The sequence below is a fragment of the Bidens hawaiensis genome, unplaced genomic scaffold, assembly GCF_021521415.1.
Source record: "Bidens hawaiensis isolate Kalapana, Puna unplaced genomic scaffold, B.hawaiensis_p1.1 tig00001236_1, whole genome shotgun sequence".
Lineage (NCBI taxonomy): Eukaryota > Viridiplantae > Streptophyta > Magnoliopsida > Asterales > Asteraceae > Bidens > Bidens hawaiensis.
In genome coordinates, this window is record NW_027491070.1 from 2,976,051 (window position 1) to 2,994,676 (window position 18,626).

Sequence of the window (18,626 nt, forward strand, 5' to 3'; positions counted from 1 at the left end):
TTTCTTTATTGTTTAACTCGCCTATCAGTTAAACATATGTATTACATATAATTCAAACGAAAATTTCAAGCTTAAAATTTGAAGCTTCATGTTTGCCATTAAACTTTATTATGACCATAAGTCCAAAACTTATAAAAGTAAAAAGTTATGGTGTAAAAATGAGTAAATGACTGGTATTAAGAGTGATTCTATCAACCAATCAACCACTAACAGCCATCATTAACAACCCCATCATCACCACAAAATCATGAACCAAAAAACAAGACTTAACAACATCATAAAAGGTTTAACTTTTACTCTCTACAGATGGAGAAATGTTTAAAGTTCAAACTACCAAATAAAGTACGCGAAAACCTCTAAGTTTCTAGTAATCTTTAAAGTAAAACTTCAAATATTGCTATGCAAAAAACAGCATCTCAAAATAAAAAACAAAGATTCGGTAGTTTATTGTTCACTCGACAGACAAGCACGCGGGCCATCCATGCATACTTACCTTACCGCACCGGCTGCTGGTTGTAGTGACTCTTCTCCTTCTTCTTAGCAGCCACCAACCTGGCACTCCTTGCCGCAGCTTCACTGGCGGCAGCTCTGGCCGCAGCATCCACTTCTTTGTTACCCTTCTTCTTTTTAGCAGCAGCCACCTTCTTCAACTTCTCTTTCACATCAATTCCGGATAACCCTTCAGCCTTCTCTGATCCGGCAGCTTCAGATGCTGAATTCCCGATATCAGGCCCATTCAAGACCTGTTGTTCTTTGGTATCCTTCGAAGACTTGTCTTTCTTCTTTTTCTTTTTGGCAGTCTTGCTCTCGCCGCCTGACACGGTTTTGTCTTTCTTATCGGCCTCTCCATTTTTGTTTTCAGTCTTCTCTTGGGTACCACCTGAGAAAAAAATGCATGAAGATATGGAGATAACTTGCGTATAAAGTAAAGTAACGGAAAACTAGATTAAAAAAATTGTATTCTCAATAGATTTTTTAAGAATAAATGGTTATTAGAGTCTTTTTTAAACTTAACTTTTCAAACTTGAAATCGCTATTAGTTTAGGTTTCAATTTTAGGCAAACCGCAATATATAGATACTGATCAACTTACAATGTATTACCTATGTCAGCAACCTATTTACCTATATATATTGCTGTTGTGGCACTGGTTATGCCATGTCAGCATGCCAAATATGAAAAAAGAACGCTTGTGGAAAAAAACCAATGAGTAAATTACAAAATGCGAAACAAATTATTTTCTTCTGATTTGTATTTAAAAACAATTATTAAACACCAAATCACGTGTAACATGTTCCACATGGCATCTACTTGCGCACACTAGAGTGACGAATAAAATACGAAAAATAATGCTTGTGGAGAAAATTAATAAGTTAGAAGTGTGAAGCAAACTAATTTCTTCCAACTTATATTTAATAAAATTATTAACAACAGAATCACATGTCACGTGGGTCACTTGACATACATACACTAGAATGACATGAGAATGTTTAAAGTCAGCGAAAAAGTGATCTGCAGACGTTTGCCAAATCTACAATGAGTAATGAATGAAACTTGGTGGCTAAAATCGGTGATAAAATGTAACGTTGAGGATAATTAAGTTTCCTTGTAATCAATTTTTAAAATTATATATGAAAAATTCTTTACCACGAGAATCTTCTTGGCCACTGTTTTCAGCTAACCCTAATTCTGCAAGCACTGCTTCAAGTTCAGCAAGTTCTTTCTTCTTAAGTTCCTTCTTTGACAGCTGCCTGTCATTGTCTTTAGGCACAACAGCCTCTTTTTCAGTGGGCTTTTCAATAACTGTTTCCTTTTCGGGTTCATGGTCATGCTCTTCATCATTATCATCATCAATTTCATCAAGACCTTCATCTTCACTTTCACTTTCCTGAAAGGAAAATAATAAACAAAACCTCAACAAAAGAAAATTTATTTGCACAGTATCTGTTGAACATAAGATCTTGTATATCAGAACAAACTTCAAAGATTATCTTTTTTATTTCCAAACCAAAAAAGTTTAAATTTGTTAGCCGTTATATAGACTCGTTTCGTTTTTTAGCAAATCATATAACTATCCAATAAAAACATTATTCCACTAATGAGAAGTGAACAACTGTATGTAAATCGCTGTTAACAGAAACCAATATCAATTCCAATCTACATCTACAAATTGGAAACCTTACTAATTTCCTGTGAATAAGATTAGTGACTAACAAAAAATCGGATTCTTCACTTTCCTTTCTAATCTTTCTATTTCAAATTGCACAACCCTATTTGTAATTCATAAGACTGCTGAGAAACTTGTGGCATTTTCCAACGAAAAAGAAAAAAAACTAACTTCAAAAAACATGTAAAAGTTGTAAAGCTTGTGGACCAACATGTACTTTTGTAAAGATGAAAAAAATTCCATAAAAGCCAGTGATTTAAAACTTTACCAAAATTGATATGAAATATATACAACTTTATGCACTTGTGATGTAACACAGAGTACAATTTCTCATGATAGTTTTAGAAAATGCTTTATGAACCGGAAAAAAATGGAACGTTGTTTTCAGTGGCTACATGTACCCCAATACAGTAGTTATAATAACCTTCGGACAATAAAAGAACAGCATATTTGGTAAAACCTAAAATCTGAAAAACTAGTGCAACTTTTAATTATAATCCTGCTCATTGATTTACAGATTTAGCAAAAAAGATAATATCATAAATCAAACAATACATAAAGATTATTTATGTAAATACTACGAAATAAATGATAACAACAAAAGACCATTTAACTTGGAAGTTATGTAAACTACAAAAGTACAAAGCAATGCAAATATCCGCTAATAAGGAATACTTGAATTAGAAACTAAATATAACGCGTGCGAAAAACGGAAAAAAAAAATATTGTGGTAGCTCAGAAAACAAAGACTGTTTTTGTGCCCTAAAACTAACAAATAATAAAACTATACATTGCAAGTAATCTCACATATCTTAAAAATCTTCTTACACGATAAATAATAATGATAGGAATTGCACATTACGTTTTCATACTTTATTGTAGCATAAGCAAAAAAAAGAACATTTAAACCACTCTTTCATGAACAATTTTGAGAGTTATTGCATGACTATTGTGAACTAAATCTGCCATAATCATTCTTTGAGTAACCTATTTCTGATTATGATTATCTAACTAATGATAAATGAGTTATGTCCTATATATCACTTGCTAAAGCTAGAATAATCAGAAATTAGCAAAAACTTATTACATTTTCAAGATCTAAACACCATATCCCGACCCACAACCGATTATCATAGTAATAGATCATAACTGCTTACTCATAGAAAACCATATTAGCAAATAATATCATAAAACTAAAAATCTCTAAAGTCTCACCTCAACCGGAGTCTCATTTCCTTTCACTTTCTCCTGCTGCATTCCCGCTCCCGCACCCCAAATTGGGGGCGGAGCCGTCGTCGCATAATAATCATCATCATCCTCATCATCAACATCCGCCCACGACTTCACCGTTAACGGCGCAGGAGCCCAAAACACTTGCTCCTCCTTCTCCACCTTACTCTCCTTCTCCACCTCCTTCTTCTTCCCCTTCTTCGACGAACTCTCCGACTTCTTCTTCTTCTTCAAGCTCCCAAGTGCAGCAAACACATTCGTACTGTTAATCGCTATCGGATCATCCTTTCGCATTCCACCTCCAACCATTTTCAATCCCAACCTTCACACCAGACCTCCACCAGCAGTGTTTACAATAACCTAGGGTTTTGTTATGATAAAATCTGTGTGTGTGTGTATAATAACAACGAATACACACCTACACCTACGAACAAAACCTAAATTCCGAAACGAGTAATTAGGTTATGCAACAACAGATGCAATGGATAATAACAATAATAATAATAATAATAATAATAATCAATGAAATGATAAAAGATTTGTTGATTTTAAACGACTAATGAAACTCTGACGGGATGAATTATGGATCGGAAACCGTTGGGTGTGAAATTGAACGAAATTGATGAAAACTGACGGTAACGGATTGGTGAAAATGAAACGGAATTGATGATTGATTGAGATATGTGTGAGGAAGAGACTTACTAACGGTAGAAGATGACGGAGATCGGAATTTGACGGTTAATTAGGGTTCCGATGACGATCAGGTGGTGGCTCTGTTCTGTGACAGAGTGTATATTAAGATGAAGCTTTTTGTAGTTTTTTTATGTTTTGGAGTTAATAATCTGGACCGTCCATTTTTATTAGATCAATGTTATTATTATCATGATGATGATTACGGAACATAAATATCTTTTTATACTATGCTAGTGTGTCGCCTGGCACGTTAGTATCGGTAAAACCCAAGCATTGACGGTCTCGGTTATTAAGACGACAAGTCGACGCGAATTTCTTTGGTTTTGATTACGTGAATTATATATCGGAACTAAAACAAAAAAGTATAAAAAATTAAGGTTGACTAATGGGGCGACAATGATTAGTAAAACTCGGGCATTGGTAAAACCTGAGCGTTGTCAATATCGGGTGTTGAGGTGGCGAGTCTACTCAAATACGGTTGGTCTCTGTCGCGTTTGTTACTGTAATTAGAACTAAATAAAAAATAAATTTGACATTTGGTTGTTTCGTTACCGCCCTGGAACTAAAACAAAACACAGTGAGTCTACGTGAATTCCGTTAGCAAACTTCATGTTTGTTACGATACTGGAACTAAAAGAAAAAACCAAATTCGCATTCAATTGAGCTACGTTATTTTCGTTATGTTACCGGAACGAAAAAACAAAAACATAAACAATAAAAAAAAATTAAAGTGACCACTAAGGGGTCGCCAAGTGGCCCAATCGGAGGGCAAGAGGAGCGTATTTCGTAAACATAAAACAGGTATAGTACTTGAGTAGGGATTGGGGTACCTTGAGTGACCACTCATCTTGCCTTAAGAGCGTCTATAATGGATGGAATTTGTTTGCATTTATGAGCTTGTGGGAATGATAGAAAAAGATGCGGTGTTGATGTAGAGAAAAGAGGAAGTGTCGGGAACTAAGGGAACATCGATGAGGAGTGTGACGGGGGAGAAGAGGAATTCACCTGAATTCTTGAAATAAAAGGAGACATGAGTAGGATAGGACGAGTTGTGAGTCGGCATGATGGAGAGAGCGGATGTTTGTGAGGCCACCATTGAAGATGATCTAATTAAAGGGTTACCGACATATGTTTAAGTGGTAAGAGGCATGTTACTAACGACTCTTAGGTAGATAATTGTAATAAATCATGTAAACATATGTATAGTGTGTAAATGATAATCATAGCTAGTATTGTATAAAATAAACACGTGCAATATGTGTTTATGAGATTCGGGTAATTCCCAATAATTATACTAAAATATAACATATAAATTAGTATGTTACATAACAAAGCTATTAATAGGGTATGATCAGGAGGGTGAGATGTAAACATGATGCTTATAGAGAGACATTTGATTCCAAACATGGAATGTGTGTACATGAAAGGTATAATCGAAATGTAGCGTGCGTGTATCCAGCATAAATCTAAACAACAAAAACAACATTACCCCATAACAAAAATGGAAACAAATAGCTACTCTATGTTGTAAATCATAACATCAAACATGAACTAAATAATCACCTTTATTTATGGAGATTTTGATTGGGATTTGATACAGTTTTATGATTCTTAGTTATAAACTTATAATTATAATGGGTGTTTGCTTTTTTGAAACAAATACTCTCTCCTATTATGTGTTTTTTTTGTTATACAAAGTGAAATCGATAATGTCACACTCACACATGATATAAATTTTTGTCGTAATTAAATAATTTTATTAGTCTAAAAATATTGCATCAATTTAGCATGTACATTTATAATTTATAAAGGTTAACTTCAATATGCAAGACATATAAGCCTGATATTTTTAAGCAACACAATGATTTTTAATGAAGTTACCGAGTTACATGTCCCGCATAGTTAACTAGACTTGTCATTTAAACCCTATACTTTTAAATACTTCTTTTTAAATATTTTATGTCTAACAACTTTGCAAAAAACGTCTCACTCGTACCCCCCCCCCCCCTGTTTTTTACTTATATGAAGTTTTTAAAACTTTGAATATATGGTTGTGATGTGTTTATTTTTATCTATATTTCGGTTTAAGTTTCGTTCAAAACGAAGCTATGCGTGATAATGTACAAATTGAAGTTGTACGTGATAATGTACACGGTGAAGTTGTGTGTGATAATGTAAAAGTTAAAGTTGTGCGTAATAATGTACAAGCCGTCAAAGAATAGATGAGCAATTCATCAAAGTTATTTTTAGGTTTTTTTCTTTGCGCTACCCGAGTTTGAACCCATCTTGTTCCTAGCCTCCCCAATAAATTTCACCTTACATGGTTTTATATTATGTTTATAATGTCATATTTTAATTTCTTGTTTTCTTCTCTCTTTCATATGTTGTATTTTTCTTTAATTATTGACACATTGCATACGTTTTGATATTTAAAATGAAAGCGTAACTTTGTGTGATTACGTTGATTCTCTTTATACACTTTAACCCGTCGCTAAACCCATAAAATTGCATATTTTCTCAAAATACAAGTTTTATTATTTTTTCCTTAAAATGGGCCGTTATTATATATTTTTGTGTTGTCAAGTGAGGGTTGGGGACTGTACTTCGAACTCGAGCGACTTGGACGTTTGGGCCTTTGGGGGTTTCTTGGGCGCTTAAGGTTTTTCTTTTCTAGATGAAAAAACCCATCACATACCCATCTTTAATATAAAGTCATTAAATAAAAAGTATGTATATTGTTTATACTGCATAGCATAAAATAAGAAAGAAAGATACTATTTAACGATAACTGAAAATAGTAATTTAATATCTGACATAAATTTCAAAATGGCGTGGCATTTTAAATACGTTTCAGCTATATGAAATGTACGTGATACGACCTATATATGAATACGATACAAGTTTTGGGTAACTATACGCACGTTAAGAAAATCAAGTTAACACATTCAAATTTTAACAACAAAAGATTATGAATATGAAGTTAAAGACAAAGAAAGGTATGACCAATAATAGACGCATGTGACATCAACAATGGATTTGCAACTATGTGCTTGATCATTAAAATCCATATGAATTATTAATCAGACTATGAAAAACAAGACAGTCATAAGGAATACAAAAAATTATTTTTATGATAAGCCACCTATTGGATGATATACAATTGAGATACCTCATTAGTTGCCATTGTGCACCTTGTACATTTGCTAGAGTATCTTCCATGTTCTCATCAATCCTGGCAACCCAATTAAGTTGTTCAAAGTCAAAGTCAAGGTTTAATTATAACATGACACTAACCTAATTGCTAGTTCTCCTTGCTGAGAAACTATGGTTGCCAACTGCGTAATAGTGGAGCCCAATTCGTGAATGGTTCACTCAACTTTGTGAAGAGCCTCTGCTCGGCTCTGCATGCAACTATCTAGTAGCGGAACCATCTGTTGCAGCTGTTGACTTTGACTTTGTTGTGGTTGTAATAAAGGTTGAGATTCTTCATTTGCCTGCTTAAAGTCAACAACAAAGTCAAAGGGTCATACTAAATAAATCCAAAGTTATCTGAATTTACCTGGGAAATAATAGAGATGAATTTGATGAGTTATTATTAACCGAAAGAGGTTGTGAAGTTGAAGCACTAGAAGTTGATTTGTTAGCTACGGGACGTTGGTGTGCAAACCGGTTAACAGAATCTTTTGAAGAAAGACTATGCAGGGCCGTTTCCGAGATTTCAAGTGCCCAAAGACTATTAATAAAAAATGGTCTTTACATAAACTTTTTTCCCAAAATATCAACGAAAATTGTAATACTGATAAACCTTAATTGCTAGGCCCCGGCCACGTAGTTAGGTTGTCTACAAGTCCATTATTGATTTACTTCATTACTAGGCTCGGACCGAATAACATGTTATTAGATTGTTTAATGTTTAATGGACCTGTTTTAATATAAATGGGCCCTTACCTTTATTTGTTTCTTATCAACCATTTTTAGCCCAGTTCACAATTAAAGTTAAAAATGTATCAAAAAAAATTCGACACTTACCGAGACCGTGGGCTACACGCCGGCCGAGCCCTGTGTGGGGTCTGGTCGTCTGGGCCGGCCCTGAGATTTTAAAGTCAAGTAAAGTTTGTGCATTCATATATGACACTTAGATGATTATAGTAGAACATATGTATTTAATTTCCAACACTTGCATAGTTGCATGATCCACTGCAAATATCTTGCCACTTATTCTGCTAAACAACTATCACAAGAATATTATTAATCAACAATGCATACTAAAATGTTACTTTATGAACTCACATTTTGCAAGTTTGGCTAGCTTCTGCGACGTCCGATTTATTCCAAATGCAATTTTCGAAGCTCTTTTGTTGAATTCCGTCTGCAATGCAGCCTTTGATCGCAATGACAGAGATTTTCTTAGCATCTTCTCAACTATGCTAGAAACCATTGATCGCGATCTATTTAGCGGTGGTGGACATTTTCTTAGCCTCTCAGCTATGCTAGTAAACTCGGCAGTGCGATCTCTATACCTCGAGCCTTGCAGATTCATCTTAAAATAAGCGAGTTCAAGCCGAATCGAATCTAATATTAGTTAGTATATGTTATAACCTTATGATGTTTGACTGTGCATTGAATTGAATCAAAACCACAATAGATCCAGATTATAATAATTATACACAACCGTTGACTATTACAATATGTTTTTTTTTCTTTTGAAATGCAAGCGTTGACTATTAAAACTTAGTAGCATAAGTTTTAAAAATAAACATGTAAATATTTAATAATAAAAAAAATAAGAAATCTATATTGTGATTAATAACTTGAAGTAAACAGAAAAAAAAAGCTTTAAAATAGATATTTTTTAGCCCAATTAAATTATTATAAGCTTAAAAATAATAAATATAAATATATATATAAATATTTCCACATATATCACAAAAGATGCAAGATAAGTTACCATTCTTGTAGCCATCATATATCATTCTCAGACAATTATATAACTTTATATAAACTTTAGTCTTCATAACATTTTCAAAACTTCAAATAAAAAGGTTAACTTTTATAAAATGTCTTACTTGTCTCACATTGCTTAAATTAGCAAGTTTCTTTTATTTCCAACTATAAAATGAGATTTCAAGAATTTTTTTTCTTGTAAAATATTTCTACATATTATTATAACAATAAATAAAATTTATATTCTTACCTAAATGTTACATAGTATATGTTTCAAATATGAGTTGAATCTGTTATATTACAATCTAAAACATCAACTAAAAACAAAACTATGATGTAACAAAAAAAAGTATATGCTACGAAACAAGAAGCAAGAACACAATGCAACCTTCAATAACACCAACCAAAACCTTCAAAACCTTCCAATGCACCGCCACCTTCGGATCGCCATACGCAATCATAACCGGAAACCGACACTCTCCAACCGACGGGTCATCCCTAGTGACCGTCCCCAACCCGTTAAACTCACAAGCCGAGTCACTCTGACCCTGAAGTTGATAATACATATTAAACGCAAACGACGCGTTACCCCCCAAAGTTAAATGGTTACATGTCGACCCGTAGCCTAACGATGTACAATCCGATAAACTACACGCATAGTCAATCTCCTTAGCTAACCCGTCTAGGCGGTCTAGCTCTTTAACCCGCGGGTTCAACACACACCACTTTCGGGCCATATACCGCACCCCAATAACCGGGGCCAAGTGCTTATCTTTTTTCGCACCCGTTATATCCAACTCGTATTTCGGCTTACCATCGTACCCGAAAATACCCCAATGGGTCTCGAATGGGCCCGGGGCCACACTCTTTTTGTTCTCATCAAAAAGGCTAAAAAGGTAAATTTCCAACGGCCCGAGTTGAACAGGGGTACCTTTTGAGCCCGCCACGTGGTTGATCATACCTTGGTTAAAACGTTTCGCGTTTTTTACGTTCGCGTGTATGTCACCGTCCGTGGGCCACCCGATCTCGCCCACGATTATTTTAATATCCGGGTAACCCGCTTTTGTTAAAGAAGCCACCAATGTGTCGTAATTCGCATCAAACACATTGGTGTAGAAATAATTCCCGTCTTTGACGGGTTTATTCGACCCGTCAAAGAACGCGAAATCCACAGGAAAATACGGGTTTCCGTATAAACTTAAAAACGGGTAAATATTAACCGTGAAAGGCGCATCGTTCGAATAAAGAAACCGAACGATTTCAATCGTGGCATCTTTAATATCCGGACGAAAGTCACCAGCTGATGGGACAGGGTCCCACTCTGGTGACTCATAAATATCCGCATTCAACGGGACAGTGGCTTTGATCTGGGACACAAAGCCCGCCCGGTGAATGGCATTTTGCACATTTTTCAAAGCAGGTAACGCGATATTCTGGTACGTCGCGTTATACGCTTTAAGAAACGGCTCGTTTCCTACCGCGACGTACCTAATATCGACACCGCCGGGATACACATAACTAGTAATATTAGCATCAACCCAATTATCAGCATAACTTGGGTCTTGACTCATATCAAACAACATATAATTAGGGATACCCACCATCACCTCAATCCCGGACCCGATTAACGCTTCCATGATCGTTTTATCGGGTTCGAACAACTTCAACTTATTGAACTTGTTTACTTTCATCATGTTCACCATCTTCTCTGGGGGTAACTGGTGACTAGTCATAGTGCCCCAGTTGACCCCCACACCTAGACTCGAGTCTGAGTCTGAACAGTCGATAATCGGTATAAACGCGCTTGTTATAGCAAAGATTATTGTTATGAAAAATTTGCATAGATTTGTAAACATTTTTGATGGGAAATATAGTGAAAGATTAAGTTGTGTGAATATGTTATTACTTTAGGTTATATAAGAATATAAGAACAATGCAATATGCAATGCCATGCAATTGTGCGTGGGCTGTCACATTCCATATGGATAAGTGTACTTTATTATTAGTCTTTTTTATTATATTTTTTTATATATACTTTTTCGTCACCAAAATGGTTTTCTTTCGGTGAAGTTTCCCATATAAAGTTAGAATTCTATATGTATCTATGAGATCGAGTATGGAATTATGTTTACTCACTTTAAATTGAGTATCCGTTTCCCTCATTTTCCTGCTAGGATTGGAAATCCTGTATTTTACATATCCATACGATTGAGTCCTTGGGTTTCCGAAATTCCGATAACTAATTAGATAAACTAATTACTTGTTTGCTCAAAATAATTGAACTGAATGTTTTAATTTTGATTCAAAGGAAAGAAAGTGTGGAGTTGAAATAACTCACTCAGAACGCTTTTTAAAGTTCCTTTTTTTTAGAAAGAAATTCTGTTCAAGTAAGCAAATAGAAAAGGTGTCATGGTTACAAGAGTCTATCTATCGCAAAACTATTTAACCTTTTCATTTGATCTTTTAATGACTTGAATTTTTTTTCAAAAGTGAGTCATCTAGTTGACAAGTTGTGGGAGGGTTAACGAGTCGAGTCAAGTCAAGTCAAGTCAGGACATGGCTCACTTTAAACGACAAGACAGGTGAAACAATGGGTAAGCAAACAAGCGGGCTTGGTTTAGGCTCGGCTTGTTTACAATACGGGACGTTTGATTAAACTTTATATTGATTTTAATCTTAAATATTACAAGTAAAAATTTTTAAAATAACTACGATTTAATTGTACAAATCTATATAAAACTATATATATAAGAAGATACTAACCAAAAAGTGTGAGATTTTAAAAGTCATTCTAAAAAATATAAAAAAGATTGTAGGAAAAAAAAACATGTATAAAGTAAAAGTTAAAAGATATTTGAGTACACTCGTTAATTCCAAAGAATTTAAGATGATACGTAAATATAAAATAAAAGTAGAGTAATTCCACTAAAATATTGCACAAAATTTTTGGCCTTTCAACTTGGATCACAAAAGTTTTATACTTTCACAATAAACCTTTTAGATGTCATGTACCCGCATCAACGTACGGTAGTTTTCGAACATATAATGCATTTAACCCGCTCCACCGCAATACACATATAGAAATGTTAGTTTGATGTAAAAAACACATTATTCTAATGATTTTCTCAAACCACCAATTGAAATAAAAGCAAACATGCAGCTTTAAAGATTTAGAAAATAAGTATCTTTCATATAAAAAATATTGTACACTAGACTACTACACCTATGGGTCCTGTGTGCTACCCAAAAGGGTTAACTTAACAAAGTTATGAAGTGATGGTTGAGAGTCATAAAAGCTAAGTCATACTTTTTTCAGGAAAAAAAGAAAAAAAAGATTAACCAACACCCTTAAACATGTTTTAATTATCCTTTCCAGCCAGAATCTACGTGTTACATTTTCACATTTGCTTTCTTTCTTTCAACTTTTTTTTATTAATTTAATAATAATATATTTATTTTAAACCAAAAGCATAAAGATGTATGTATGTATATACTCCTGATGCAATTCCAGTCAAGAAGATATGATTTGTCTATAAAGATCATGATTGCATCTTCTCTTTACTTATGTTGATCTTCATAATCAACTTCTTTATATTATATCATATTATATTATAGTTTTTGTTTATTCGAAACGGATATCCTAAAATACGCGTTAGTTAGCGAGTTAAGGAAGATGTCATTAAGCCACTTGACGAATAGAGGGAAAAACTTTTCTTTAAAGTTTAAACTTTAAAGTAACATGTAAATAATAATAATGTAACATGTTACAATATTAAGATCAAGAAACATACAATTATACTACCTAGCAATGAATTTTGTTGATTTAATGTTTTTTTTTTCATGCTACTTCATTGATGCATGATTCTTCGGGTAACCGAAAGCTTAAGCAATACATTGCCTGCAAGACGAATTAACAAGAGTAAATTACATATTTTGTCATTTATGTATAAAGCAAATTTCAGTTATGGTTTAAACTAAAGATACATCCTTTTATGTTTACATTTTGTATCAGATTTCGTCCTTTCGACTAACGGGCGTTAATTTGTACTTTAACTCCAGCCATGTGCACCGCATATGAGGGTAGTTTGGTCTTTTACTAGTAATTAGTGATTGAAGTTTTTTTTGGAGAGTTATGATTTTGAAAAGGATAATTACTTGTAAATAGAATGACTAAAAAGACGTTTATGTGGAAAAGGTCATACGTTACGAAAAAGGTCCTCTAAGTGGAAGTAAAAGTCTCGAATTAGGTTTAAGAATAAAGGATAATAAGCTCGATTAATAAACAAGCATGAGCGTATTATTTATATAACTTTTAACTTATATATTAAATATATATTTACCTAGCAATTATTATTATGTATAAATATAATAAAATAACTAAATAATATATATTATGGTATATTTAAAAACTATAGTTAATATATATAAATAATTAAATAATAAACAAGCCGAGGCCAAGCTCGAGCTTTAGAGCTCAAAATGAGCCGAACTTAAGTTAACGAGCTTAGCACGAGCTCGGGCTTGGCTCGTTTATACCCAATAACATGATTTTATTTGAACATTTATTAGTTTGACAACAAATAATAACTTATTATCCAACATTGGTTATTTGACCCTCCTAAATTTCTGATGTATGAATCTTATTAAGAATAATAAATCAGTTTAAAATACTTTCTATCAAAATTTTACCTTGTTTGGAGCAACATCTCTAACTCGATGAAATACCGGTTCGTGTATCTTAGCATTCAAGAGTGATTCTGCCTCCTGCAGAGAAGATTCTTATTATTATCAATATTATTATTAATAGGGGTATTGGATTTTAATAATCCTAACTATAGGCGATTGGCCAATAATAATCCCAACTGAGTTTATCGCCATTGGAGATCCCAAATTTAATAAAACTGGTCCCCCGTTAAAAAAAAAGGTTAACAGCGTTAACTTTTTACCGAATTTTAAACTGATTTTTAGGGCTTTTGGTCGGAAGGAAGATACGAGTCGATTGAGGTAAAACTTAGCTCAAAACGATGCTCCAAACGGCTTGATTAGTGCTTCAAATCAAATGCTTGAACTTCCAATTAACAAAAATTAAGCCGTTTGGAGCATCGTTTCGAGCTAAGTTTTACATCAATCAACTCGTATCCTCCTTCCGATCAAAAGTTCTAAAATATCAGTTTGAATTTCAAAAAAAAAGTTAACGCCGTTAAGTTTTATCAACTGAGAGCCGATTTTTTTAAATTTGGGACCACCACTGGCGATAAACTCAATTAGGATTATTATCAGCCAATAGACTTTAGTTCGGATTATTAAAATCCAATACCCCTTATTAGTATTATAAAATTATCATTGTTATTTGTGTGTGTGTGTGTGTGTTTTGGTGAAGTACAAAGCACTTACCGAAACCACTGAATCTTGTGTCTCGGTTGATCGGATGAAGCAATAGCAATGTATCCATGGTAAAGACCCTTTCCAATAATTCCACTGTATAAGGCCTCTAAAAACATCTACAATAAATATAAATAGATGACTTCAAATTTTATTTATAATTCATATCAATCGCGATATAAACTATAAAACATGGCAAAAATTTACCAAGAAACTGTAAAGCAGAAGCAGGTAGATTCATAACCACGTGATCAACATGTTCCCAAGATTTGTTGGTAAACGGCACAGAAGTTTTTATTCTTTTATTTTTGCTTCCTTTTGTCTTCACAGCCACATGACCGTCAACAGATTTTAAACTTCCATTTTCTGTCAGAAAGATTAAAATGTAAAAAATTTAACATGTAATTCATATTTCCGTTATAACTGAACTTGGGAAGAAATTTAAAATATGTGATTCTTTCAGCAAAAGGTCCAATAACATTATTTCATAACAAGCTAAAATATATAATCTATATATGTTTATTAATTTTGAAGTAGTAGATGGTGATATTCATATTCCACCTCAAATATACTTATTTCACTATTTTCAGATTTTTAGTTTTAAATCCATATGAGAACTTTTTTTCTTGCATATTCATTTTTTTATGAATGCTTTATACTATTAGTTTAATTTAAAATATAAAAATACACCAAAACGTAAAAATAAAAACATAGTAGAACTTTTATTGATATTTATACTTGTATATTAAAAGATCTATAAAATTTTTACTTTATTGTGCTAAAAATATATCTTACAAATTAATAGTGTTAAGAATATATGTTACAAACTAAAAATGTTAATATTCTTTATTTAAAAATGAAAACTAAGAACTAATGGTAGAATATGTTCCACAAAGGTATTATTAACCATATAGACAATATTAAAGGTTCAAAAAAAACATACCAGAATTCTTTTCTTCATTGCTTACTTTCACATGTTCTTGAATATTACAATTCCCTGAAGACGCTAAACTCGAATCAACTTCTGACTCACCATCGGACACCGTCATTAACTTAGACATGAAAGCTCTTGCATCCATATTATAAGTACGGATATTACTGTTAACTTTATTAACATCTGCATTAATTTTCAGATAACGAACACTGTCGGGATTCAAATCATTAGCATACACTAAGCATCCTTTTTGTGCAGCTGGAATAGCAAAAGGACCAATCCCTGCAAACATGTCACATATAACATCTCCTTGGTCAAACTTGTTGACCAGCCTTATGTGTTCATGCTCCAGTCTTGAATTCCAATAGACCAACCCGTAATCCAGCTTAAAGGTTGCACCATATTGCTTCACCTCAGTAGCCATATCCGGTTTTCCCGCCAATATTTCAAATTTCGGCACACGAAACTCGTATGCTATTGAACCAACTTTATTGACAACCGTCTGGATTCTGGGATGATTTTTCTGATAAAAAAAGTTCAAAATGATTAGAAAATATGACAATTAGATTTTATCTCTAACAGGTCAACAGTCAAAATCCGCAAAAACTGTATTTTAAATTTTAATGCATAAAGCCTCCTATACTATTTTGCTAAAAGATTGTAATAGTATTTTGTCACAACAAAAACTTAAGACTAAAAAGAGTTCTGGTCAACCTGGCCCGTTTTGACCAACTTGCCCATTTTGTCAATAAACTGAATATCTTTATTTCCACGTGTGATGCATTAGAACACTAATAAAAAGTACTTTTCAACAGTTTGTTAACACACAAAACATGTTTAATGGATTTAAGTGGAAGTTTGACACATACATCATATATGACTTTTGCAATTACATCCTTGTACGGAAAAAGTTCATCAGTTATATTCAAATGAGCAATGTGACCTGAAAAATAAATTGAGGTCAGAGTTTAATACAGAATGGAAAAAAAACAATTTTATTAAAATCCACTTTGTGCGATCTTGAATTCCATTAATAATAAGACTATATACAAATTCCCAAATTATTTAATGCGTACAAAATACTTAACTATGGTTTCAAAAGATGATGGCACCTCGAGTCCAGGAGACAGAACCTACTTAAGCACTTGGTCTGTACAAAAATAACAGTCGCTTAAAAGTATACAATTAAATATATATTTTGTGCAAGAAACTAGAAACCGAATAAAAAACAGGTTAAAAATCAAATTCACCTGCACTCCAATATGAATATCCAAGTGTCACTGTGTAAGGAACTGTTTCGATCTTGCATAACTTCTCTAACTCATTGAGTTTCTGAGTAGGAATATCTGAGAGGTCTGCTCCACAAAGTAATGATTATAACGTTATTTTTAAAATAAGAAGAAAACATTTAAGTAGGTTATAAAATGTTTAAACTTTAAACAACGGAAACACTCAGACAAGAAGGTTGAATGACAAATGATTCTTACCAGGATTTTGTACCTTTTCAGATAATATCACATAACGAGTTTTTTCGCTCGTTGGGTCTTCAGTGATGGGCTTGATTCGCGGTCTGTCAAGCATGTGTCTAAAACCATAACAAAAAAAAAACTTTGATCATTTGATGTCAAAGTCTAAAAAAACCAAAAATCACAAATATTGCATAGCGTTTATGATTTATGAGAGCTGATTGACACTTCTATAAAACCACATCACCACCCAAAAATAACTTAACTTCCTCAGCGTGATATACTTATTAATTTAAGGCGTTAACTTTTTCATACATAATCAATAACAAGAAAACATATAATTAAAAAAGATTGTAACAGACTTGGTCCTGTGAGTTCTGCAAAATTATATGGAACAACTAAAGTTCATGTGGTAAACAGAAACTCCCTAATGTCTAGGGGTGTATATGAGCCAACTCAAGTTCACGCTCGACTAGCTCAAGCTTGGCTTGTTTAACTTATAGAGAGCTCGAACTCGTTTATTAAACAAGCTTATAGGCTCCCAACCCATCTCGAGCTTGTTTAACAAACAAGCTTATTTTAGGCTCACAAGCCGTCTCAAGCTCGATAAGTAAAGCTCGAGCTTGTTTATTAACCAATCTTATTTAAGGGTCACAAGTCAGATCGAGCTTGTTTTATAAACATGCTTATTTTAGGCTCACAAGCCGGATCGAGCTCGATAAGTAAACCTTGAGCTCATTTATTAAACAAACTTATTTTGACACTCAAGCTCGAGCTCGTTTAATCTCAGCTCAATCCGAGCTATTTACAAGCCAATCTCGAGTAGCTTGCGAGCGACTTGGCTCGGTTACACCCCTACTAATGCCTAAGTTAACATTCAACAAAAGCACAAAACTTTATTCATACTCATTAGGCTCGTGAGCCGGCTCAAGCTCAATAAGTAAAGCTCAAGCTTGTTTATTAAACAAGCTTATATAAGGCTCGCATGCCAGCTTCATAAGTAAAGCTTGAGCTTGAACTCGAGCTTGTATTATAAATAGGGTAATTTTAGGCTCGAGAGCCGGACCAAGCTCTATAAGTAAAACTCGAGCTCATTTAATAAACAGCCTCGAGCTCGTTTAATCTCGGCTCTATTCGAGCTTTTTATTACACCTCTACTAATGTCTCTACTAAAACTCATGACTTAAATGATGGTAAATTTAACATTGAACAAAAGCACGAAACTTTATTAAAATTTGATTCATACCCATTAAGCAATTTAGTTGCAGCCTTGCATAACTCTCTTGGGATTCTAAGCGCTAATAGCTTCAATTGCACGTCAAACTTGCTTTTATCCAACATTGCACAGTCCTTCAGTATCCACCAATAACAGCTTCTGTAATTACTCCTATTATACAAAATTTCAATTCGTTACATAAACAAGTGAATTGGACTTCAATTAATAATATATTAATATTAATATATAATATTAATGTAATCAAATTAGTAATCGAAACATTTACCGGATTTGCAGGTTATGAAGGTTTAGGGTTTTCAGATGTGAAATCAAATACATTGATTCATTTGGGCGGGTAACGGGTTGCTTAAACGGGCCGAGAATTAGTTTTTACATAATGGGCCTGAGAAGTTGGGCCTTATGGTCAACTGATAATAACATTTGGTAGATTATTAATAAAAGGTATATTGATTATTATTGATCTCAACTATTATATTTTGGTCGTTGTCGATTCCAATTAACGAATTAGTTTCTGACGGCCTCAAATTTTAACGTATTTGTTCCCAACGGTCTGCGGCTAACAGAATCCTAACGC

General features: G+C 33.5%; 1 protein-coding gene and 3 pseudogenes across 2 annotated transcripts; all 4 read right to left on the bottom strand.

The window, feature by feature from the left end:
- Positions 1-185: 185 nt before the first annotated feature.
- Positions 186-4,194, bottom strand: LOC143569198 (uncharacterized). Its single transcript, XM_077055170.1, has 4 exons — positions 4,099-4,194; positions 3,382-3,833; positions 1,647-1,887; positions 186-880 (listed from the first exon to the last, which is right to left on the bottom strand). Exons 2-4 carry the CDS (start codon positions 3,703-3,705, stop codon positions 495-497), a joined length of 951 nt encoding a protein of 316 aa, XP_076911285.1. The 5' UTR covers positions 3,706-3,833; positions 4,099-4,194; the 3' UTR covers positions 186-494.
- Positions 4,195-7,169: 2,975 nt separating this feature from the next.
- On the bottom strand, positions 7,170-8,629 carry LOC143566590 (syntaxin-32-like; annotated as a pseudogene).
- Positions 8,630-9,339: 710 nt separating this feature from the next.
- On the bottom strand, positions 9,340-10,889 carry LOC143566599 (glucan endo-1,3-beta-glucosidase 8 pseudogene; annotated as a pseudogene).
- A 1,894-nt stretch (positions 10,890-12,783) lies between these two features.
- On the bottom strand, positions 12,784-18,185 carry LOC143567740 (tRNA (guanine(37)-N(1))-methyltransferase 2-like; annotated as a pseudogene). Its single transcript, XR_013141463.1, has 10 exons — positions 18,062-18,185; positions 16,837-16,934; positions 16,600-16,704; positions 16,439-16,499; positions 16,219-16,294; positions 15,359-15,872; positions 14,623-14,781; positions 14,428-14,534; positions 13,723-13,797; positions 12,784-12,931 (listed from the first exon to the last, which is right to left on the bottom strand). The product of XR_013141463.1 is annotated as a tRNA (guanine(37)-N(1))-methyltransferase 2-like (transcript).
- Between the last annotated feature and the right edge of the window lie 441 nt (positions 18,186-18,626).